The sequence below is a fragment of the Babylonia areolata genome, chromosome 18 (assembly GCF_041734735.1).
Source record: "Babylonia areolata isolate BAREFJ2019XMU chromosome 18, ASM4173473v1, whole genome shotgun sequence".
NCBI classification, from domain to species: domain Eukaryota; kingdom Metazoa; phylum Mollusca; class Gastropoda; order Neogastropoda; family Buccinidae; genus Babylonia; species Babylonia areolata.
In genome coordinates this window covers 47,092,144-47,117,802 of record NC_134893.1, presented here as the reverse complement: position 1 = coordinate 47,117,802, position 25,659 = coordinate 47,092,144, and the positions used below count along the sequence as shown (strand labels likewise).

The following is a 25,659-nucleotide window of genomic DNA, read 5'->3' as shown; positions in this document are numbered from 1 at the left end:
GTCGTAGTTAATGGTTTCACAGACGCTGTGTTGTACCAGATAGCATGGTGGAGTGGCCCGTCGGACCTGCTAAAGCCCAGAGGACATTCGGCCATTCGCTGAGGTTCTCCATTTATGCTTAAGAATCCACTAAAGCCAAATAAGAGCTTGTGATGCATGCCACCTGACTTGCTGTATGGATTTTAACCATAAAGTTGTACTCGAAGATTATACGACACCTATAGAAGTCTCCGATACATGCTAAGTGATTGGGTTTCAGGACAGGGTGGTGTACGAGACAGTTGGTGTGTATCCGGCACAGAGCTTCTTCCAGGTGGACTACAATTCTGGAGCAGTGTACATCATTCGGGACCTGAAGAACGATGAACGTGCTCGCACCCAATACACTGTATGTCTTTTTGAACCTGTCAGGCGAAAGCAAACAATACGGACAAAACCTTTTAAAGAGAGGATTTTGTGTGTTTACTGAACTGTGCTTATATTTGAATTATATGCAGGAATGACGAAGAAATGCATAAAAGGCACACACACGTGTGTATGTGTATAGTCCCCTCTCTCTCTCTCTCTCTCTCTCTCTCTCTCTCTCTCTCTCTCTCTCTCTCTCTCTCTCTCTTTTTCTCTGAATGTTCAATTTTGTTTGTGAGCGTTGGTTAATTTTGAGTAGGTGGGAAAGGGAAATGTTTATGCACATGATAGATATACAGATACAGGTATACATAGATTGGTACATCTATAAATAAATTATGTATAAACATGTATTATATAGATAGATAGATAAATAGATAGATAGATAGATATATATATATGTATATATATATATAGTATGTGAGAGAGAGAGAGAGCTTGATATTGATATGTGCAGTGCACATCTGTATCAGACACATAATACTACATACACACGCTTGCATATGCATCCACCCCGCCCGCATCACCATACGCAAATACTCAAATAAACACAGTGTACATATCCAAGTATATATGCATGCATACAGAATATTTATCCAAAAAAATGAAATGGTAGCTCAGGCTACGAAATATTAACTATTCAACTTTTTTTTTATATACATTTAGTGAGAGTGTGCATATGTTTCCTGATTGTGTGTGTGTTTGCATGTGTTTGATAATTAGTGTATGTACCTGTATGTGTGTGTGTGTGTGTGTGTTGGTTTGTTTTTTGTTGATTTAATGAATTCTGTGCTGCACGAAATTAGACGCCCATTGTTTGTGCCCACAGCTGCGGGTGATTGCCTATGACGCAAGCGTACCCTCACAAAGGGACACAGCTGACGTCACCATCACTGTGACACGTAACCTCAACGCCCCTGTTTTCACGCAAAGCAACTACGTCACCACAGTGGACGAGGGCTACCCAATGGGCATACCGGTTGTCAACGCTACAGCGATTGATGCGGACGCGGTAAACAGGACATCTGTTTCTTTCTTTCGTTCTGTCTTCCCGCCAGTCTATTGGCCTGTCTTTCTCTGTGCTTCTCTCTCTCTCTCTCTCTCTCTCTCTCTCTCTCCCTCCCTCCCTCCATCTCTCTCTCTCGTGCATATTATGGCCCAGCATGTTAAAATATCGTTTGAGAAGGATATCCTGAAATGCATAATGAACATGTATGACTGCTTGAAAATCGGAGTTGGGTGGCGAGGGGGGCAGGTGGGGGAGGTGGGTGGATGGGTGGGGGGGTACTGACTGTATCCAGTGCACAATGGGTATAGAAAAACAGGGTGACATATGCAGTTCTGTTTTGTTTTCTCTCTTTCTTAAAAAATAAACACTTGAATTTGCGAATAGTGGTGGAGATAGTCTGCATTTACTTAGAACTTTACAGTCGTTTAGATATACTTTTGGCAGATTACTTTGTTTCAACTTATTTCAACGTGTAAAACAGTCTTTGGTCTTCTGTCACAACTAAATAGTCTGAATATAACTTCTACATTATAGCGGTTAAAGGTAAATATGACCAAAGACAATTTCATATATATTTAGAAAGGGTGGAAGTTTTAACTTCGAGAAGACTGAGTTATGAAAGAGTAACTCTATGCCTGTTGTGCATATATACAAATATTTAGTATTTGTTTTTCAACAAGACCAGTCGAGTTTCACTATTGCATGTAAGCACTTTAAACGAAGGCGTTATGCAAACGTTATCCAGGGAATCAATTATTTCAAGTTCTTGTTAGATTATTCGACTCAAGTTCAAATTTTTGTACAATATGACCCAGAAGTATGGGGGATGGGGGGGTCGATAATGCTGCAATTTACAGTGAGAAAGTTTGTTTGCACTGAGTTCCCCCCCCCCAAAAAAAAAAAATAAATAAATAAATAAAATAAAATAAAATAAAACGAACAGTGAAATATGGTTAAATACAATTACCCAACAAACTGGAACTCCACTATGATGTGTTTCAAGCATTGACTGAAATGGACACATATAGATGAATCAAGTATTAAAAACGAAAGCTTACAATATGTAATGTGATATTGATGCGAGAGCGAACATAAATTAAGTAAGAAACGTGAAAGTTAGTTAAACTGTATGAAATTGGGCTTGGATTTGTCTGGCTGAACCAAGGGGTAGATGAATCGCATAATTTATTCGTATGGTCCGCACCAGGCTCAGAGTCTGTAGATATCAGAAATGGAATTATTACATGCCATAAGATTACAGATTTTATGTGTGTGATCAGATCAGCACTTTACATTGTAGCCCCAACGTCTTCTCAGTGAATTTGAACAAACCTTTCAAGTATGTAATGACAACGTTTAGTTTTGAGCTATCAGATTTTTATCATCATTTCCGTTTCAGAAAGTAGCATAATGAATGTTACATTAGTGTCTATTGTGCACAAACACAGAGAGATATTGCTAAATCCATGACCAACATTGTAGGTGTTCGTAGGCCTCGGATTACGCTGGAGTATATTTTGAAAGGACCCTGTCACGGAGTTGCAAAGCTATATATATATATATATATATATATATATATATATATATATATATATATCCATAATAGCAGCATCCTCGTCATCGTCAATCATAACAACAGTAACTATAATAGCACCAACAACAGCAAAAAAAAAAAAAAAAAAAAAAGCGGGAGGGGGATCTCTTCTGTGTGGCCTTTCATGCCGACTGTGATGGGGATCTTAGTTCTGATTACCTTTACGCTTCCAAGTCTTTATCAGAGTCTTCGATGAATACCGGTTCATAGGGACTGTCGTGTCATATTTTGAGGGTGAGTGTGGCAGTCCTTCGCACCCTGAGAGGCGCTCACTCAGTTTTATTCTGTGACTTAACTTTTGTTTTCGTGAGGTGGAGGAGAGAGTCGGAGGACCTGGTGCGCAGTATCCTATGAACGTAGAAGCTGTACAGACAGCACTAGAGACGGCCGAAGTGAGCCAGTGGCAGTGCAGGGTTTTCTCTGTCATGCGACTTCTTGCACCATGAATAATAGATCCCCCCGGCGCCAGGAGTGTGCCAGACCGAATTTGGGTGTGTGACTGTAAAGGGGATTCCAGATAAGCGACGTGGGAGTAATAGTAATCAATTAGGGTTTTTTTATGTATTAATATAACGCTAAATCTTGTGCAGAGACAAATCAAAGCACGTGCACACCGGTCCTTCAGACGCATGCATAACTCTTATTTACAGAGATGAAAAACAAAACTTACATGTAAACAGAAAGCTTGAGAAACCTTTCACCAGGAAGAGGCAGGGAAGGGAGAGGCAGGGGGGACAGCTACTTTAGGAGGAAGGTAAGTTTTCAGGCCGTACTTGAAAGAGTAATGTCAGAAGGACGGCTAGGGAACATGTGGCAGTTAAAATAATTCAAATATGACAGTTTTCACTTCATGAGTTACTCAGACACCTTCAATTAATGGTATTATTGTTGATATTATCATTATCATCATGTACATCATCATCATTATCATCATCATCATCACCATTATTACTGTTATTATCATCATCTTGATATTGATTGTATTTGATATTCGATAAAATACTGTGAAATCGTTACTGTTGTTTAACTACCTTGACCTTTGGTTATGACTTCCACCTGTTATTGTTAATGTTGACTGTATTCAGATTTATTTTTTATTTTTTATTTTTTATTTTTTTTTTTTTTTCATCTATTCTGAATTGTCATATTAAATCTATATACAAAATAAAACGGTGGTCGACCCAAGAAAGTCCGGGAAAACACGAAAAAAAAAAAAAAAAAAAAAAAACCTACCTTGACCTGCCAGCAGTCTATAAGGAATAAATCCCACGACAACGTGCGTTAGTGTTTCATTGTGCATTCAGCTTTCAAATGAATTGCAGCTTTGTAGTAGACAAGACAATAGTTTGTATACTGGGCTGTTGGAAGTCTGCATGGAAGGATGAGAGGGATTTTGTAAGATGACCACAAATAATAGAATTAATATGTTATCAATTGTGTAAGCAGCGTTTTGCCAAATTTATTAGGATGGATGTACATATCTGATACTTTTTTGTCAGTTTGTGCTGGAATCTAGACACTTGGTTGCGGTGTTCTTGGGGTTCTTTTGAACACAGGACGAATGTGTCTGCTTGGCAGATCAGATCTGGTGCCTGTTTGATAGGTTTTGCAGTGCATCATCTTCAGGTTTCGATCAAGACTGTCCCCCATCATTTCTGAGCTGTTAACACACCGAATGCGTTGACGTTCTGAATAAACAACATGCGGACAAACCTGAACATCAAGAACTATCAAAAATCTTCTTTAAAATCAAAATAATCAAACTATAACAAACAAGTTCAAAGCAAAAGTAATGAATCAGACATGCACATTCAACATGATCGAATTGGGTGTACTTTTGTTCTGCTGCATATGCAGTCTTCTCAAAATATAATGAGAGAGAAAGCGTGTGGCTTTAAAAGAGCAAACTAAAGAATGTCGGTCAAATTCAGCGCTCAGGCATCTTACTCTGGCACTGTCATAAACAACGATAATGATAGGAAATCAAATACTTCAGTTAAGGCGAACTTACAACCCAAGTGGAAGTGTGACAATGGTTCTATCAATCTGAATGACTTGTTGCTTTCATTTCCTCGGGATGGTTTTTTTTTTCTTCTCAGGATACCGTCTCCTATATTATCACTGGCATCGGCATCGACAGCATTGCCTTGTCGTTCTTCTACATTGACAGTACCAAGGGTGTCATCTACCTGCGTCGTCCTCTGACGGAGTCTACAGTCACTCGATTCCAGGTAAATGTTTTCATTTCTTCTTCTTCTTCTTCTTCTTCTTCTTCTTCTTCTTCTTCTTCTTCTTCTTTTTCATCTTCTTCTTCTTCTTCTTCTTCTTCTTCTTTTTCATCTTCTTCTTCTTCTTCTTCTTCTTTTTCATCTTCTTCTTCTTCCCACGCAGCTTCCCATTTTGCTTGCTATGGCGGACTGTTACGTTTTTCTTTTGTATGTTACCGGCTTTGTCTATGTCTGCACATCTGTCGATCAGATCCTGTATCTCACGTTTTGAATGCTTCTCTCTCTCTCTCTCTCTCTCTCTCTCTCTCTCTATTAGTTACTGGTAGAAATTAATGAAAACGGATGATAAGGTTGCCAAGCAAATATACAACATTTTTTAAGTGTTTTTGATGCTACGGAAAAAAATACTTACGGTTTCACAATTTCGTTACAAGGTGAATGGTAAATTTGAATTTTGTGACTTTTTATGTGGTTTTGTGGACAAAAGGCAGAGTGGCACTTTCATTGTTAGAAAATAGAGATAGATTCGGTATCTTTATGATATTTTTATAGTGTTGTCAATGTTAAAACTTGCCCACGAATAGATTTAGACCATGGCGATCTTAACTACAGGCCTACACAACGCGCGACTGGGGGCTTGGACTGGGGGCTGACTGGGTACAAGCTACTGAACATCAATTGCAGCTGTTTTTCATGTCCATATCCAAAGAAAGTTCATTGTTTTGGTTTATACACTTGCAGAATGCATCTTTTTGGTAGTTTGATGCATTTTGATATATATATTTTTTTAAAGTTTATTTCTATGTTTTCGTTTGAATTGGATTCTGTTTGCCAATGTAAGGTGTAGCAAGTTGCTTACATGTTCAGGTTGATATTTTTGTAATCTTGGCAATTGGCATGTTCAAACCATGCATGATTTCCATAATTTATGGCCAAATTAACTGTAAATGTGCTACCCCCCCCCCCCCCCCCACCGATACAAACCGACCCTCATTTTAAGTTCATGCGGCAATGTCACAGTATTAATTAATCCATTCATAAAAGGACAAAGGAACAAACACAGAAACAAAAAGAACAGTTCAAATACAGACAGGTACAAACAGCAGTCAACACTAACCTGGTATACTCGAATGATTATCACTATGATGTCTCGGAGAGTTTCAGTCTCTTGAGGGCAGGTTCCTTCGTCGAACGGGGTGTGGCATCTCTGCAGTAGTTTTTGATGAGGATGTTGGCTACTATCCTAGCATGTCTCTCCTTCATGTGAAACTCGTACATGTCAGACAGGGCCAGGGCTATCCTCATGAATGAATGACGGCACACAGAGTTCTTGACCACATTGAAGATGATGAAACTAAAAATTGTCCATTGACAGGCCCTGTCAGACGGCACCTTTAGACCTCCTCTGTCAAGTGATTTTGTGTACTGGCCATATTTATCAAAGTAAAAAGATGTTTGTCCCTCTTCATAGTCAGTGTCTTTTCTTGTGACATAGCCAGCGATGTATACAAGCACTGACTTGTTCTCGTCAGAGACCAAGTCCTCTAGCGTCTCAATGTCATCTACCGCCTGGCATGCCTTCTCATCTTGTTCAAGATTGAACACACAGTCAGGGCAAGAGTGCCCTGGCTCCTCCACCTCAAGGGCTGCCTCCGCTTCAAGGGAGAGAAGGAGCCTGGACCTGTTGATGTTGGTCTTCTCTATGATTTGCTGGACGTTGATAAAGTATGTCCCCCCTGACCCCTGGCGCAGCTTGCTAAATTCTTTCTCCAAGGGATCAGTGGAGAACTGTCCAAATAGAATGTAGTCGTGGGCAGGAGAGAGAAGGAGTTGTCTGCACAGGCTGACTAGTCCATTGCAAGTGTGATGCACTGCTCTCGCGGTGTCCCGTGTCAGCTGTTTCTGTCGCTTCCCCTGCTTGCCAGACATCTCTAGGGCCATCTCTCCAAATTGAAGCACAGTATTAAGTCTCTCATCGTTAGGGTTGCTGATGGCAGCCTGCAGTGGATCTCTCCGCCGATCATCCATGAACTCGGACTTAACGTTGACAATTTTCCACCACGTCAGCACCTTAAGTATGAAGGCCGCAGTGTCCTTCACCTCATCAGTCTGTTCCAGTCTAGGGTGGTTCAGCAGGGCTTGGTGGGTCTTTTCGCTGAAAACCTTCAGACAGGTAGACACCTTCTGCCTCTCGATGGGTTTTGGTGAGACAGCCACTTCGTCCAAGTCTGACATCTTCACCAACGAGTCACACTCGAGCTTGTAAAGGTTGACAAGGTGTCTCCACTTTGCTGTCCTCTGCACACCATTGTCTTCAAAAGTCAGCTCTCCTGTAGCCTCAGTGAGCCAGTTATTACGGAGATTCTTCAGCAGATGGACGTAATCATACAGCAAAAAGACACCTCCTGCAGTTTCCCAAGGCCTGTGGGGGTCACCAGCAAGCATCTTGAACAGGGCTTGATTGTTCCTATTCCCGTCACAGATGACTGCCTTTACATTTCCACCAGCACAGTTGATGGCCTCCAGACACAGCTGAACCTGGTCGTGCAGAAACTGCGAGTTCAATTTTGATACTGGCAAGATCTTTGACAAGAACTTTGGGCCGCCAAACATACACGAAACCATCATGCCCAGCACAGTCTTTGCAAGACACTGAGGGTTGTCCACACTGCGGCCAAACACTCGCCCACCATGGTATAGCATGGACTTCTTTACATACACCTCATCCTGCAAAAGAACACACATTTTCTGTCTGTCTTGTAGATTGGCGAATACTGCACTGGAGAATGTTGTCTCATCTAATCTTGCCACTTTGGAAGTTATCCGAGTCAATGTCTGCACAGATGGGAGTTGCAGATCATGGCGCAGGGTCTCGTACAAACACCGTGATGTGGCAAAATAGGTGAATGCTCGGATGATGACAGCAGGTGTGTACATTGGCTTCCCTACTTGCTGTGATCCCATGGCCTGCATCTGCTGTTGGATGATCACTTTCTTGTGGTCCATTTCTAGACAGTTCAAAAATCTGATACTTTCCTCTAGTGCTGACCAAGTCTTCAGTGCGGTGATTCTGTTCTTAGACAGGGTTGTAACAGTACACTTCACACCCAAGTGGAAAGTCTCAAAGCTCTGGTCTTGTGCAATTCTGGTTAAAAATAAATAAATATATATAATATTAATAAATATTTCTTCTTGTAAGGCGCTGTTCTCCTCAGTGAGGACTCACGGCGCTCACATTCACACACACACACACACACACACACACACACACACACACACACACACACACACACACACACACCATACATTCACACACACACACACATACATTCACACACACACACACACAGAGTGACATACACACACACACCACATACATTCACACACACACAAACACACCACATACATTCACACACACACACAAATACACATGCACCTAAGCTCCTTGCACACACCACATACATTCACACACACACACACACACACACACACACACACACACACACACACACACACACACACACACACACACACTGACACACACACACATGCAATATGTGACAACTATCCGAAGGCTACATGAATACTTTGGTAAAAAGGTGAGTTTTTAGAGTGGATTTAATCTATGTGAGTTATTATTGTTGGGTTTTTTTTTGTTTTTTTTTTATCAGTGGGGAGTGAATTCAAATTTGGGGGCTTGAAAACTGAAGACTCTCTCACCTTGTTACAAATAGAGGAATCCCATTCACAAATTTCCTGGCTTGAATATGAAGCACAGTCTCGTCCATGTATGAAATCACAGGTGCAGGCAAATCCGGCTCGCCGGACAACAACTTCTGTTTCAATTCTTCGAAAGTCACACTGTCTTTCAAGTTGAATGCCTCTTGCTGATCCTCTACCCTGTTCCTCACGGAACTTGAGGAACGTGTTGTTGAGCGAGGAGGGGGTGGTGGGGTAGGCACTTGACTTGATGGAACGTTAGGCCACACAGAGGGTGGAAATTTCGGTCGCAACTTTCCATTCTTTGAGACAGTTTCGAAGCCGGGGGGCCAGTGAAGTGCACAGATCACAGTATTCTTCGTCAGTACGAACTTGTCGTTTGGAATTCTTTTAATCCACGAGTCTTTGTCGCTTTCATTCGATGGAAATCGATAAACAGAAACTTTCTCCTTCTCGTCACAACCTTTTGCAAGATCGTAGTTCGTTTTGCAGCCGAATACACAACATTTCTTGCCCATTTTCACAATCAAACACGATGTAAACATGAGCCATTCAAATGAAAGGAAGTTGTTTGGAAAGACGGTTCACCACAACACACCGAACAAAACATGGAGCTAACTCGTCAAATACAACTAATATAAGTAATTTAATTAATGAAAGATAATTTTTATTAATACTATGAAGGGTATAATAGTGAAAAAAATGATAATCAAGTGGTTTTATGCGGACTGACGCGTTGCGTTACATTTTCCTTTGTTTTGCGGTAAATTGAATCATTTCCCAGCGCTCGCGAGCGCACGGCTGACTGCGCTGGCTGTTCAGCCCCCAGTCCAAGCCCCCAGTCGCGCGCTGAGTAGGCCTGTAGTTGAGTACGCTGTGATTTAGACACTTGACAAGGTTTAGAATTTATCAGCGTCATTATCGTTAAAGGAAGCAGTCCGCATCGGAAAAATTCTGCATCAGAACTGATTTGTCGTTCGTGCTGAAATGGAAATGAACATGGCATTTTGTTTTATGCTGCCTTGTTTTAACTTGCTTGACACCTGCTAAGGTTTATAGACATCATCAGTTTCGATTAAGTGTGCTTCTGTCATCTAAAAAAAGAAAATGTAACGAACTGTCCATCTGCTTGCATAAGGCAGATCCAATGAGTTAAAACTTAATAAAGTTCAGAAAAGGGGTTTGTTTGGGTTTCTTGTTGTGCTCACATAGTGATTTTTATGCTTTGTACACCTTCATGAGAAGGAATGGTCCTTGTATAAATAAGTCATATCTCTCTGTCTCTCTGTTTGCCCTTTCTTTGATTCATCAGCAAAGCACCCATGTCCATAGCACTCTAATGACCACACCCATTGACTTTCTTGCTCCAGTTCTCGGTTCTAGCCACTGACAGCGGTCGTCCGGCCCGCACCACCACTGCTGGCGTCACAGTGCTAGTCACCCGTGACCAGTTTGCACCCGAGTTCGTGTCCACCCCGTACAGCGCCTTCATCACAGAGAACGCCAGTATCAACAGCACTGTTCTGACTGTGCGTGCTGTGGATCAGGATCTGGAGGTTGGTCTAATCAGCGTTATCGTCATAATGGGTGTGATCATTACTTCCATCCTCCTGTTGTACTGGTACAGATATATCCACAACTTACTGTGATAGTTTTTATCTGTCCCACTTATCATCATCGTCATGTCTGCACCATCATGACCACCATCGTCATCGTCACTGACAAAAATATCGTGATCGTGGCAAGAATTGTCATCGTGGAGACGAAATTGTGTTGTGTTTTTTGGTTTTTTGGGGGGTTTGTTATTGGGGGGGGGGGGGTTGTTGTTTTTGCTTTCTCTTTATTTCAGTGACATGGAAGTTATGTGTCATCTTTTTTTCTTCTTCTTCTTTTCTTCTCCTTCATGCTCTATTGGTTGGTGTTTCTTTTTCTTTCTTCAGTACACAGTAGGTGTACCTCTTGCAATGGACCTGTCAGTGTCTTTTCTAAACACGGATATTTTATCCTTCACTTTTGAGTACAGTAGATGTTTAGTTATTTCTGGGTTTTAAAGTGACTTAGTGTATTAGTGAGCCTGTTATCATTGTCCTTGCTTTGAAAATAACGTTTTAAAAGTTCTGACAAACGAAAAAGGGGATAGAGAAACACACTTCAGTTTCCAAAAAGTATTCCAGCCACCTTTTGCATCTAGTTGACGGATCGTTTTCTTTGGACTGCGTGACAGTGTACTCATGGAGAGATGGTTATTTGTAGTGTCTCGTCTTAAACAGTGATAGTAATGTTATAGCTTAGTTTGTTGTCGTTGGCTTGTTTGTCGCGCACGTGTATGTACGTGTATGTGTGTGTGTTAGTATATATATATATATTTTTTTTTTTTTTTTGTATTTATTTATATATATATGTACAAATATATATATATATATATATATATATATGTGTGTGTGTGTGTGTGTGTGATTGTGTTGTGAGAGAGAGAGAGAGAGAGAGAGAGAGAGAGAGAAGTGAAGTTGATTTATGAATTTGAACAGTCTTGTTTTGTGTTTGCTGCATACATTCCTTGAGTGACACAGATAACTAAAACTTCATGCTTAATCATCAGGAAAAAAAAGATGTTCTGAGCCATGTACGTTGGACATGCCTCATGCCTGATACACATGTTTGGGTTGTTTTTTTGTTTTGTTTTGTTTTTTGTTGTTGTTGTTTTTTTTGTTGTTTTTTTTGCAAGTTGCTGTTCATGTAGGCATGTGCGCACCCTTGCGTGCATGTGTGTGTGTGTGTATGAATGCAGTGTGAAACTTACATGCCTTTGAATGTATTCTTTAAAGTGCTTAATGTAAACCAACAACGTACACCAAAACATGTCTTCACATTTGATGCAAGACCTTGTTTGTTCCCAGGGTCAGATCGTATACAGTGTGGTAGGAGTGCCTCCGGCACCCACCTTCTTCGCTGTGAACCCGAACACCGGAGCCATTACGGTGCGCGGTGACCTCAAGACGGACCGGTCCATGTCCTATGTGGTATGTGATTCCTGAAAAGTGCAAGGAATTCAGCACACGTTTGATTTTAGTTATTTCACCCCCGAAAACAGAGTATGGCTGCCTACATGACGGGGTAAAAAACGGTCATACACGTAAAAGCCCACCCGTGCACATACGAGTGAACTTGGGAGCTGCTGCCCACAAACTAACAAAGAAGAAGAATATAAGTTAGTAATCATTTGCTTTAATTTGTCATCTGGTAACTCCTAGGGTTTTCCCTTTTATCATTTATTTTTTCGCCATGTATGTTAATGTCATTATGACTTTCATTATTATTCGCCAGGTTTATGTGGTTTATGAATATTCCATTCCAAACTGTACATAGATATAGATAGATAGACAGACAGACAGGCAGTCAGACACAGATGCAAATATTGCTGATAAACGCATAACACGTGTTTCTGCAGCATAAATGACATCACAGTAATGGCAAATGTTAGCCACAGCAGTGACTGAAACGCATGGAGCGTATGTTCTGCATACCTTAATTTGTCCTTTATGGGGCATAGTGCATACTTGTCCGTGTCTTTCCAAAGTCAGAGTTTTGATGCACAGTGGAAAACGAAAATGCATAAACTGAATGTTTTCATTTCTCCACTACCATGCTGCATCTCGCCGAAAATCAATAGGACTAACTATAGGTTGGTTTACCTGTATCTAAAGCTGCATACTACTTCGGTGACCTAAGGAACACCACCAGCACACTTCAGAGACGCTACCTTACAACTGGGAACACTCAAGATCGGCTTTTTCTTTTGATGGCTCTCAATGTGCACAGTCACACCCGGGTTCGTCTTTTGCAGACCCAGCATCGGCACTTCACAGGGAACTATCGATCAAGATCGGTTTCGTTCGGGGGGGCCTTGGGTAACTCTGCACAGGATAGTTTCATCAGAAGACCTCTGAGGAATCATTTTCAAACTGCTCAAAGAACAGTCGAAGCACTACCTGGTTGACTGAGAATCAGTGACCACACTGTTCGGCTGATACTGAAATGAGGTTGTATCGACCTGCACGTCGCACTCGACAGTAGCCACGGCGTGGTCCAGGCACAAAGCCAGCAGGCTGATCAGCGCCAGTGGACATGTCAACCGGGGGATGAGGTTCTTGTTTGCAGATGAGTAACGCTTCCAGCTAGAGCTTCAACCAGCAGTACGGTCTCCTGGCCTTTATACAGGACAATGATCCAAACCACGCTGCTCAACTGACAGACCACTCCCTCCAGACTGCCCTTGTCAGTCGCCATGTCCCCTTGCCACCCATGTCACCCCATTAAGATCCAGCTGAATATGTTTGGGACAGACTTGATCGTCATGCTGCGCCGTTTTCCAGTTTTTGTTGATACTTATATAGCGCTTTTCTTCGGTCAGACCAAACTGAAGAGCTTTCCACACACAGTCATTTGCACAACTGGATAGAGCCGACTAAACAGCTGCCTTTTGACGCTCAGCATTTGTTTCCTGTTTCATTCAGTCGGCTTCAATCATGCGCACACATATATGAGTATATCAGAGTGGATTTTTTTCTGCAGAGCTTTGCAAGGGACAACCCTTTTGTTGCCGTTGGTCCTTTTAAATGAAGTGCAGTCCGTCAAGCAGCTTCAAGAAGTGTTAGAGAATAAGCGCATTGAGTGACAAAGTCTATTAGCCCGTATGTAACAGATCAAAGTAACACCGTCCTCAGTGCAAAAGGTACACACGCCCATTAGTGAAATGGGACTTTCCAAAGGGCGCTAATTCTCTCTACCCATTCGTGATACATACAAAAAAAAGTAACTCTGATCATTACAAACCGTGTTTGGATTGATGAATGAATTAACTACTGGTTATATACATCACGCATATGAATACGTTTCTATGGAGAGCAGCCTTAACAGATTTTTAGACTATTATTTATTTTATCCACAATTTTGTTGTTGTTGTTTTGGGTTGGTTGGTGGTTGTTGTTGGGTGTTTTTTTTATTGGGGGGAGGATGTCTTCTTTTTTGTTTTGTATTTGGTTGTTGTTTTTTATTTGTTTTTATTTGGTTGTTGGTGGTGGTGTTTTGTTTTTGTGTTTTTGTTGTTGTTTTTTTGTTTTTGGTGGGGGGGTTGTTTTGTGTTTTTGTTTTTAAGTTGTTTATTTTTAATAGGTGCTCGTGTTTGTTTTGAGAGACATATCTAAAACAAAAGTGGTTCCTACCTTATGGTGGGAAGTGCTGCTTTGCTTGAGTCTTCGGCGTGCAACCATGAGCAAGTAGCAAGCCAGAAAAGCTCTTGAGAAAACGAAACAGCTGTCGTTTGCAGCGCATGATAATCTCCCTTTTATGGATCACAGAACGGCAAATTTATAGGCCTAGTGTTCATTGAAGATCTTTTTTTTTTTTTTTTTTAATTCGTTCCTACTCCTCCTACACCCCTGATTGCTTTTTAAGGGTAAGAGTAAGGCTGGACTGATCGTTATGCTTCCTTCCCTTCCCTTTTTTTTTAGCTGCCCCATCATCTGCAACGTTTCAGTGGCATTACTCCCACGCCGCTCATTTAGAATCCCCCATACACGGCCACACCCGGGTTCGTCCGTCACAGTTCCAGCGTCGGCAGTCCGCAGGGAACCATCGATGTTAGGTCGCCAGGAGGCTACACACCAGAGGAGACCCTGCACTGCTGCTGGGTCACTTTGGTGGTTATCAGTGGTCCTGTTCTGATTTAACGTACTTAGGTCACCACCTACTAAGCCACTTACTAACGACAATAATGGCTTAGTCGCGGAGCCAGACTGAGTGAGCGTCCCTCCCAGAGTGGAGACCGCCACCGCGTCCTTCAAACAACAGCCCCCATGAAACTGCCGACCCTGAATTCATTGACAGGACTCACCCCAAGCACAGAAGTGGAGGGGTATCGAAACTGAGGTCACCATGAGAGCAGGGCATGAAAAGCCACAGACTTTGAGACTGTTTTGTTCATATTGGTGATGATAGACGATGACGATGACGATGTTGCTATGGAGGTCCATTTTGTTTTGGGACTGCGTGACATGGCTGTACTCTACGCTTTCTGTCATAATGATATCCCGGCGTTTACCAGGACCGAGAGATACAGACACTTGCAGTGTTGGTCAGGTAATTAGAGCAACACACCCAAAGACGCATCCTGGACTCAAAATTTATCTCTGTGTTTTTGTGTGCTTATCATCTTGTAAAGTTCAGTTGAATTTAGTACATTTTTACTTTCTTATTTCAATCACTCGGCACAGTTCAGCATTGTTTCCTGTGTGCATCACAGCTCCGTGTCCGAGCCGTAGACAACGCCAACCCATTGCAGTATGATGAAGAAGACGTAACCATCACCATTCGACGTAACGTCAACGGCCCTGTTTTCACACGCCAGACCTACACAGTGCAAGTCTCTGAGCAATCACTCATTGGCTCACAGCTCGTTACTGTTACGGCTACGGATGCAGATGGGGTGAGTCTTGTGTTTAATGGAAATTTTACCACTCTGTATGGAATTCATGGTGTTAAAGTTTGCTTGGGTTTGGTGCATGTTGTGTATGTCACAACACTGTGGGGTGTGGATGTGTGTGTAAAACTTTTAACACATTCATTTTCTCTGTTTATAATTTGTCAATGCCAAAATTGGCTTGACAGTAGGAATAAGAGTTATATTGCCAGATATTTCCACAGTCCGGTTGTTGCATTTTATTTCTTGTTCACAAAAGGTAGAGCTTTTTTTCTGGCATCATACTGACACACTGATTACTAACAATCGTTTTATCGGCACTTCTGCGTAGTATGGAAATTACATTACTGTACGCATCTGCTAAGAGCAGCACAATCCTGTCAGGTTACGGGACATCAGTCTGAATGTATTACATTGTTTTTTTTAAACTGATATCGCCCATGTAACATATTATAACATGTTAAAACATAACCTTGGGCATAGAAAAGCTACAGCCAGTGTGTAGGTCTTACACTATTTGCATTCACCCAAATGGTCGTTTATCTGTAAACAGAGCGAAGCAGCGTCTTCTCTTGATGCATATTCATAATTAATTAGCACGCGGGGTAATATGCCAGTGAAAGGAGGCGAAGGAAGATGCTACAATTTATGATTTGTTTATAGGCTTTATCACTTAATTTAAAATGTCCACGAACGATCAAAAAACAACGAATCTTCGGTCCGTTCTTAAAACTTAACTTGCAACACGTATATGGGCGACCCGCTTCTTCAGCTTCCGCCCTTATTGAGAGAGAGACCCTTTCAGTGCAGCCAGAACGTCCTGATGAAGACAGAGGGAGTTTGATTGGTCTCTACTATGATTGTTAAACAATGAAATGCCCATCGTTGTGGGCGCTTGAATTGCTCCGTTTCCAGCACACACAAATTTCATTTCGACAGTTACTTGTTTCTTGTGGTGGACAAACATATAATTGGGATTGTTAGGTATGTTTTGGTACCCTGCGTTTTGACTTGCGTATACAAAAAGTCCATGTAATTATTCTGTTGTGTGCGCGCGCGTGTGTGTGCGCGCGCGCGCGCGCGCGAGCACGTATGCATGTTTATGTGTGTGTGTTTGTGTATGACCCCGTGGTAAACGTAAACGTTGACGTGAACATCAGCATCTGCAAGTTGTAGAAAAAAGAAAATGGAGAGGTTGACAGATATATACAGCAAAGTCGTAATCTCCATAGATAATTCAAACAATAAATTATTTAGATTGATTTTAACATTTGAAAAAAATTAGTAAGACTAACCATACATATTGTTTCTCTTGCTCTCAACAATGTTAAACATATATGAAACAATCTCATCATGAATGGATCCAGACATTCTCCACGCCTTCCGCTCTTTATTTGAAGTGTTATACAGCAAGTACAATATTCGCATAGGAAAAAATAGGGACACGAATGGGGGCTTTAGATGTGAGCAACGGGCGCAATATCCGAGTGGTTAAAGCGTTGGACTGTCAATCTGAGGGTCCCGGGTTCGAATCACGGTGACGGCACCTGGTGGGTAAAGGGTGGAGATTTTTACAATCTCCGAGGTCAACATATGTGCAGACCTGCTAGTGCCTGAACCCCCGTCGTGTGTATATGCAAGCAGAAGATCAAATACGCACGTTAAAGATCCTGTAATTCATGTCAGCGTTCGGTGGGTTATGGAAACAAGAATATACCCAGCATGCACACCCCCGAAAACGGAGTATGGCTGCCTACATGGCGGGGTAAAAACGGTCATACACGTAAAAGCCCACTCGTGTACATACGAGTGAACGCAGAAGAAGATGGGAGCGAGTTCCTCCATCTAATTTTACCTCCTTTATCATTAGGCAGTCATTGCAGATCAAAACAATAGCCTTCCCAAACAACATTTTGGCACGCCAGAAAATCTTTTTTTTTTTTTTTTCATTTTTCTTCTTCTTTTTTTGGAGGGGTTGGGGTGGGTGGGGGGGGGGAGTCTGGGAATAATGTGCAAGTCGTGGATGTGTTTCTGCTCATGAATTGATGTAACGATGGCGATGATATTGTTATCATTTTGCTGATGATGTTTCTGAAAACTATGTTGTTAGGGACATTGTTGTTGATGTGGATAGTGTTGGCCCAGCCCCCACATGACGGCGTTGGTTTGCAGGATCGTCTGACCTACACTCTCACCAGTGATGAACGCTGTCAAGAGGTCTTCTACATGGCTGGTCACACTGGAGTCGTGGTCTTAAAGAGGCAGCTGCTCAACGCGCCAGAGACTCGGTTCACTGTAAGTTGAACCCGATGATTTGTTCGTTGGTTTCTTTTAAACCAGGTTGCTTGTATCTGGTGTGAATTTCGCCATGGGATAAGGTCATTTCTGTCCAAACTTTCAAAATTTTGTGGGCATTTTGTTTGCTAATTCGCACCCATTCTCTCTGCGTTTCTTGCCCTCCTCGACGTTCCCCTCCTCCACACACAAGCTCCCTCTCCAGCAAGTGTGTCTCGAGGGTAGGTTTTCTTTTTAACTCTCTCTCTCTCTCTCTCTCTCTCTCTCTCTATATATATATATATATATATATATATATATATATATATATATATATGTGTGTGTGTGTGTGTGTGTGTGTGTGTATACATATATATAATTTTATATATATATATATATATATATGTATGTATGAGACTCCATCATATATATGAATAGCTTTAATTACAACAATCTGTACAAACCAAGAAACGCAAATGAACAGCAGCCCAAACACTCAAGCTGTTGAGACTCGCATCACTACACTGAATGCACAAGCGCGAGACTATGAACACACACACACACCACACCCACCCCCTACCCCCACCACCACCACCCACACAGAGAGAGAGAGAGATATATATATATATATAGAGAGAGAGAGAGAGGAGGGGGTGCGGGGGCCGGGGGGGGGTGCATTCACACGTGCGCGCACCAAAATCGTGATTCCTTTATTCGCTACAACAGTCGAGCTTTGTATCTAATTCACCAAACGTATTCATGGTAATTTTCATTTATTGCTAAAGCTAGGGAGAAAATCTGAGACAGTCAGCTGTGTTGTCAGCAGACCTTTTCCCGACACCTATAGCTAGCGGGGATGGGTTAGGGGCAGTGTAGGAGAATTCAGCTGTCTGTTCTCCATTGTTTCTCTCTCCCTTATTTCCTCCTTCCTTCATTAATAATTGAGAAGGTCTGAAGTAAGTGGGGTAGGGGCTGGAGCATCCAGCTGTGAATGCTTGTCCGTGCTACACTGTGTTATGAGATAGCATTCTGCTGTGATAATGCACCTGAGCAAACGTCTCTAATAAGGTTAGTCTTGTCTTGGTATATTATATTTTCTTCTGTCTCCGTGAACAGTGCACAGTGACCGTTTCGGACAACGGGTACCCGACACCCCAGGTGGCTCAGGCCACGCTGTTGGTGGGAGTCACCAGGGATACCAGCGTCCCGGTCTTCACAGAGAATGCCGTCTACTCCACCACGGTGCCAGAAAACGTTAACGTCGCTTCTTCACTGCTCACCGTCAGGGCCACGCGAACCAACCTCGTGGTAAGTCCCTGGCCCTGATCATGACACGCTTGTGTCTTCATGGAATGAATGAAAAATGGGTCCCCGCATGTCCAGAAAGGAAGAATCTATATCTGCAAACTAACCTGTCGTGGTCAAGCTTGTTCGCGAGGACACGCACCTTCACACGAAGGCACTCGCATGCGCTCGTGTGCGTGCGTACATACACACGCGCGCGTGCGCGCGCACGCACACACACACACACACACACACACACACACACACACACGCAAACCCACGCACACAGGTACACACACAAGCGCGCCTGCTCATACACGCGAGCGTGCACACACACACACACACACACACACACACACACACATATATATATATATATATATATATGTATATATATATCCCCCCTCCCAACTCACCATTCATGCCCTACATCCTTTTCCAAACGGTAATACTCAAATGTGAAAATCAATACTCTAACAAAATGTCTACAATCACCAGTATGTGTGACGGTACATTAAACAAATTTCCTCTTCTTCATACTACACACACACACACACACACACACACACACACACACACACACACACACACACACACACACACACACACACACACACACACACACACACACACACACACACACGCACGCACGCACGCACACTTCCTCATCCTACACACACACACACACACACGGACGCCCCGCCCCCCGCCCCCCCCCCCCACACACACACACTTCCTCATCCTACACGCACACACATACACACACACGTACACACACACGCACGTACACACGCACACACAATGATACAATGAATCCAAACAAATCTGACAACAGCATTCACCTTTTGAACAGATTGAAAAAGAAAAGTAGTGGAAACTCTACAACAATTTGAAAAAAAAAAAGATCTGGCTATTTGCATTGAGGTTAGGAAAGGTGTTACAAAGCCTCACTTAATGCATTACTTCTTCACTCTCGGACGAGGTTCAGACATGAGATGGGTGGATCTGATTTCAGGGTCGCATTTTTTACGAGGTAGTCGGCGACTACCCAGCTCCCAGCTTCTTCGATGTGAACAACGTAACTGGAGAAGTGCGTGTTGTGCAAGATCTGAGGGCCGACAATCTTCGACTGGCTGCTTACACAGTACGTGGCGTTCTATACGTTCATGGATACCATTCTCATGAACAAATAAGTTAGGACACACATGTATCGCCTAGAAATCGAGGATACGTTGGCGTTTAACAGGGAAACAGCAATTGCTTGCGTGGTGTTTCTTGAATTGATAACCACCAGTATGTAAGAGACTCTTAAATTTACACATACAAATAAAATTGATCAAAACGTTTCAGAATGATATTGGACCTCTGCGTGATATTATTTAATGAAGTCTTTTTCCTCCTGTTGGGTCGTTGTTTGTTTTGTTCTTTTAATGGAAAGGGGTGATGCCTACGTGGAAGGACCTTTGATGTAAGAATTAGCCAGAAATCAGAATAGAATCATTCTGGCCATTTGAAATTAATAAGAAAGGAAAGACACGAAAGGCCATGTGTATCAGTCAAATGAAAGCTATTATTTAGCTATTGCCAAAGGAGTTTGAGTATTGTGTACTTGTCGATTGAAACATAGGAAAATATATGTGTGAAGTGATGCATAGACTTGATGAATTTAAACTATCATAACAAGGATTGGAGTTGAAAAAAATCACGAATGCATATTGTTGTGATGTTGCAAAAGGTCCGATACTATTAAGCATTGTGTGTTCTGACTGTCTGCCTTCTGTCCCTGCAGCTCCGCATCCGTGCCTATGACACTGCAGCCAGCTACCTGACTGCCACAGCGGAGGTGTTCATCACTGTGTTGCGCAACTTGAACAGGCCAGTCTTCTTCCCGTCTGTCTACCGCAAGACAGTCAGAGAGGACATTGTGGTTGACACCTACATCGTAAGACTCAACGTCTCCGATCCTGATGGCGTAAGTATGATCAGCTATAAAGGCTGTGGTCACTGTAGCATGAGTGCAACTGATACTTGGATAGTAGTGAGAACATGAGGTGTGGTCCTGTATTTTGACTATGGGGGGCTGTAAAGACTGCTTGCTCTGTCAGGAGCACAGTTGATATTTGGATAGTAGTAAGCACTGTGAGAACACGTGGTGTGGTCATGTAACTGTGGAGTTCACTAGCTGTAATGATGTGCAGTTCTCGTAAATATAAAAAAAAAAAATATTGTCACGTTAACATTTGATCCTTCAGGCGCTTGTCGTTGTCGTTATGCTTTTATATGTGCGTCATAGTATAGATCCACGTCCATTTTACTTCTATAAGGAGCATGAATCACTTTCATGGTTATTCAGCGTAACCTATTATCAACAGTAACAGCTGTTTTCTGTACGTTATGTCATTCAGTGTGCTAAGCAGCCGTCGTTTTCTGTTCGAACAGAACACCGTGACGTGCCAGATCTCGGGAGATTCTCTCGCTCAGAGGTACTTTGCCATTGACCCCACCACCTGCCTGATCAGCGTGAGGGAGTCCCTGGAGAACGACCTGCAGCGGACAACAGAATACACGGTGAGTAGTTCTGCACCTCACCTGTTGGTCGTGTGGTCTTGTTGAGACTGGGAGGACAGACAGCTTTGTGACTTTTCCGTGGGATGCTGAGGGTCTTTCAGTATAAATAGCATCCCCGCCTTCTGAAAATTCTCTGCTAGAAATTTCCTCTTTTCTATTGCTCTGTTTATTTCTTGACACTTTTTTCTCTTTTCCACAGATTGTGATGTTGTCTGTGCTGTTATGCTCTGGCGATTAGGTAGTGATATTGCAAGCACAAGGATGGGCACAAGCTGTCCATTCTGCAGTGTTATCTGCCTACATGGCCTTTTTATGTATTCTTGGCTTTGAAGTATTGTTTTTGTCCTTTTTTGCGAATTTTTTTTTAATCTGGGGATGATAAATTAAGCGGAATGGCAGATGTCCTCAGCACAGCCTAATTGTATTTGCCCTGAGGAGCTAAACGATTAAAGATAACGTCATGAACTGTGATTTGTAGATTAATCTTAATGTGTGTGGATTTGTTTTCGTTTCGTTCGTTTGTGTCACAGTTTTGTGTTTAACGCGGTGGGATATTTGTGTAGTTGTGTATCCTGATATGGCCCTGTGCGGTCGGCTGGACTATAAGCAATAATAATGATAAAGCTTTGTGACTTCTCTCATTGGCAAGGTTGAAGTTTTTGTCACTATCAGGTTTGAAACGGTGCGAGTGTGAGTGTTAGAAGAACTGTAAATGTGACATTCGAAAGGTTAATGAATCCGAATGTTGAATGGTTCGTGATTGTGGTGGTTGAAGGGTTTGTGACTTCCATGATTGAAAAAATGTTTCTATGATTGTTGAATTGTTAGACATTTATAATTCAGCTGTATTTCTACTGTCTGTTTATTCTCTTTTTAATCGGTTTATTCAGTTAATTCAGTCAGTTCATAAGTTAGTTTCCTATATTTTCCATGATGTACTTCTCTCTCTTCCATATCACTGAATCTTCTTCATCCCATGCCTTTACAAATGTTTTCTTGTGCATCCAGATCTCGGTAACAGCTCGAGACAGCGCGGGCGGTAACCAGCAGTTCCCCTCAGCCTCTGTGATCGTGACGGTGCTGCGTGACCTGTTCCTTCCTCTCTTCAGCAACCTGCCCAGCTCCATTTCTCTCAATGAACAGCAGGCTGTAGACAGAACCGTCTTCACCGCCAGCGCTACGGATGCTGACCGCGAGGTCAGAACATCACACATTCTGTGTGTTTGCTTACTTATTTTAGGGACTGGAAAATATCCCATTTTCTTGAATTTATAACCGAAGTTTTCCGGTGTTTGTTTATAGGATTTCACAGTTGACTGTGAATGAGTACGATCTTTGTTAGTGGATAATAAAATGAGAGTTGTTTTTCTATCACCAATGCGAACTGGAATGTTGTGTTCAGGGTGTGATCCGCTATGAACTGGCGGGTATCTTCCCAGTCCAGAGTTTCTTCGAGATCAACGAGGTGACTGGTGAACTGGTGCTCAGGAACAGTCTGCTATCAGACGTTGACGGACGACAGACGTACACAGTGAGTGCGCTAATCTTTTCACACTTCAACTTGTGTATTGGGGACCCCGTGTAGACTGTCTCCTGTTACACATTCAGGATTGATAATGGTGGTAATGGCGTTGATGATGATGGTGGTGGTCATGACATTTTTATTGAGGCATAGACTGTGCTCACCTCATGATCTTGTAACCCTAAAACACACACAAGCTTTTGTGTTGTACAGACCTGCATGTTCCCATTGGACAAAACAAATATGAAAACTGCCATTTCATCGCGCGGTTGTTTGATGCAGGCTCGCATCCAAGCTTACGACACGGTGTATCCCGACAAGCGCGCTGAGGCAGACCTCGTGATCAACGTTGTGCGAAATGCCAATGGCCCCAGCTTCTCCAAGGCACGCTATGAATATAGTATCGCTGAGGCCTTCCCTGTGGGCAACGTCATTGGTACTCCCACCGCCACTGATGCTGATGGGGTGAGTGTAGTGGGGTGGTCTGGACGCTTGTCAGTCTTGTAACTGTGTTGGAGAGGTCCAGATGATCATCGACACGGGAGGTGAAGGGAAGTAGTAGATGGGTGTTGAGGGGGGTGTGTGTGTGTGTGTGTGTGTGTGTGTGTGTGTGTGTGTGTGTGTGTGTGTGTGTGTGTGTGTGTGTGAGAGTGAGAGAGAGAGAGAGAGAGAGAGAGAGAGATGCGTAATACAAGAAAGTTGGAGGGAAAACAAAGCAAATGCTCTGCGCTGTGCTTTTGTGTGTGTGTGCGCATATGCGCGTAACTGATCATTGTGTGTGTGATTGTGTGTGTCTGTGTGTGTACCCACATATGAGTAAGTGATCGTGCGTGAGAGAGAGAGAGAGAGAGAGAGAGAGAGAGAGAGAGAGAGAGATGAACTCGACCTGCTGCGAAACTGAAATACCCTGCGAACCATACTTCATGTTTCAGGACAAGGTCATCTACAGCAACCTGGGTACACTTGAGGAAAGGGGCCTGTTCTACCTCAGTCCAGACAGTGGGAACATCGTGCTCAAGTCCTCCCTGAAGGACACAACCAGGAGGCAGTATACGGTATGTAGATTCAGTCAGCAGCATGCACGCCCTTTTCCCGACCTTTCTTGTCTAAATGTCTCGCCGCGTCCCTCCCTCTGCGTCGTCCCTCCCCATCTTTTTCGATCAAAGTTAATTTGGTCAGGACTATCCCCACAGAGTGAAGGCTGTTCTCGATTCCTCGCCTTGTTTAATGACTCAGTGAACAAAAGTGGAGTGTTGGCCTAATGATAACGCTTCAACCTAGAAAGCGAGAGAATCTGAGTGCAGTGGTTCAAATCCCACAGTCACCAGTGTTTTCTCCCCTTCCAGTAGACCTCGAGTGGTGGTCTGGACGCTAGTCATTCGGATTAGAGGATAAACTGAGGACCCATGTGCAGCATGCATTTAGCGCACGTAAAAGAACCCACGGCAACAAAAGAGTTGTCCCTGGCAAAATTATGTAGAAAAATCCACTTTGATAGGGAAACAAATAAAATTGCAGGCAGGAAAAAATACAAAAAATGGGTTGCGCTAATTCTATCAAAACTCGTTTACTTATGGCTGCTTCTGCCTAATCCTCCTGATGAACAATAAACAATTTACAGATGCTATATTTAACATTTGTTTGATATAATAAACAGGATAAAATTAACAGAAAATTGGCATGTAAGAGAATGGTACACGGTGGTACTATATTGCCAGAACGAAACGTTTCCAAAAGCGTTAAAGCTGAACTGGATTAGGAAATTAAAAAAAACAACAACAGGAAGCACAAATGGATTTCGCAAGTAAATATATCATAGCCGAGACTGAAAGACATGGAAAAATATAGTCAACCATTTTCTAGCATCTCTAAAAGTTGATAACATGTTTTGGCAGGATGTATTTGATGCCCATAGACGTTACCGGAATAAAGTTCAACCGCAAAATGCAGTTGATATTCTGGCAAAACCACTGTTCTTTATTCATAAATTCAAGTTGAATTCCACTGTACCGAGACGAAATGAGTGGGATTTAAACAATGTATGCTTTGTACAAGGTTGTTGTTTGTTTTGTTTTTTTAAAGCAGATGGGACGTATTTATCGTATACTGAATTTAAAGCTAAATACAATGTTAACACACATTTTATAAGTTACGCGTATGTAATTAATAAAAACAAAGCAATTTACTAACAGACATTGATATTGACAATGGTAATACAGCTACTGTACCAAGGTACCTCATGCTATTACTGTCTGTGACTAAAGGAACTAGTTTATATTATGATGTGCTTATTGATAACGAAATTAAACCAAAATGCTGTCAACAGTGGGCGAATAAATTGGGGAAAGACAAATTGGCGACAACAAAAAAAAACATTCAGATATATTAATACTATTCAAGATGTCAAGTTGAAATGGTTCCAAATCAGGTTAGTTCACAGAATCTTAGCGACAAACATTGTCTTAGCAATTATACAAATAATGAGGCCAGGAGACGATATGATTAACAAATAGTAAAGAGTGGTAACTCTCTCCATTACACAAGGTACACAACTTCAAGTCAGTGATGCTTACGCTA

The 25,659-nt window shown here is 42.3% G+C and overlaps 2 protein-coding genes across 3 annotated transcripts in view; one reads left to right on the top strand and one right to left on the bottom strand.

The window, feature by feature from the left end:
- LOC143292849 (uncharacterized) overlaps positions 1 to 25,659 on the top strand; it is a 290,755-nt gene that overhangs the window by 241,128 nt on the left and 23,968 nt on the right. For both annotated transcript variants that reach the window (XM_076603474.1, XM_076603475.1), the window contains exons 139-153: positions 260 to 388; positions 1,235 to 1,417; positions 5,108 to 5,239; positions 10,327 to 10,512; positions 11,854 to 11,976; positions 15,258 to 15,440; positions 17,607 to 17,729; positions 18,825 to 19,016; positions 20,008 to 20,136; positions 20,782 to 20,964; positions 21,432 to 21,560; positions 22,569 to 22,757; positions 22,963 to 23,091; positions 23,365 to 23,547; positions 24,015 to 24,137. In XM_076603474.1, coding sequence (XP_076459589.1) covers positions 260 to 388; positions 1,235 to 1,417; positions 5,108 to 5,239; positions 10,327 to 10,512; positions 11,854 to 11,976; positions 15,258 to 15,440; positions 17,607 to 17,729; positions 18,825 to 19,016; positions 20,008 to 20,136; positions 20,782 to 20,964; positions 21,432 to 21,560; positions 22,569 to 22,757; positions 22,963 to 23,091; positions 23,365 to 23,547; positions 24,015 to 24,137 — 2,316 coding nt within the window. The remainder of the gene's footprint in view (positions 1 to 259; positions 389 to 1,234; positions 1,418 to 5,107; positions 5,240 to 10,326; positions 10,513 to 11,853; positions 11,977 to 15,257; positions 15,441 to 17,606; positions 17,730 to 18,824; positions 19,017 to 20,007; positions 20,137 to 20,781; positions 20,965 to 21,431; positions 21,561 to 22,568; positions 22,758 to 22,962; positions 23,092 to 23,364; positions 23,548 to 24,014; positions 24,138 to 25,659) is intronic.
- On the bottom strand, positions 5,890 to 9,798 carry LOC143292850 (uncharacterized). The gene is made up of 2 exons (XM_076603477.1): positions 8,957 to 9,798; positions 5,890 to 8,381 (listed from the first exon to the last, which is right to left on the bottom strand). Exons 1-2 carry the CDS (start codon positions 9,499 to 9,501, stop codon positions 6,377 to 6,379), a joined length of 2,550 nt encoding a protein of 849 aa, XP_076459592.1. The 5' UTR covers positions 9,502 to 9,798; the 3' UTR covers positions 5,890 to 6,376.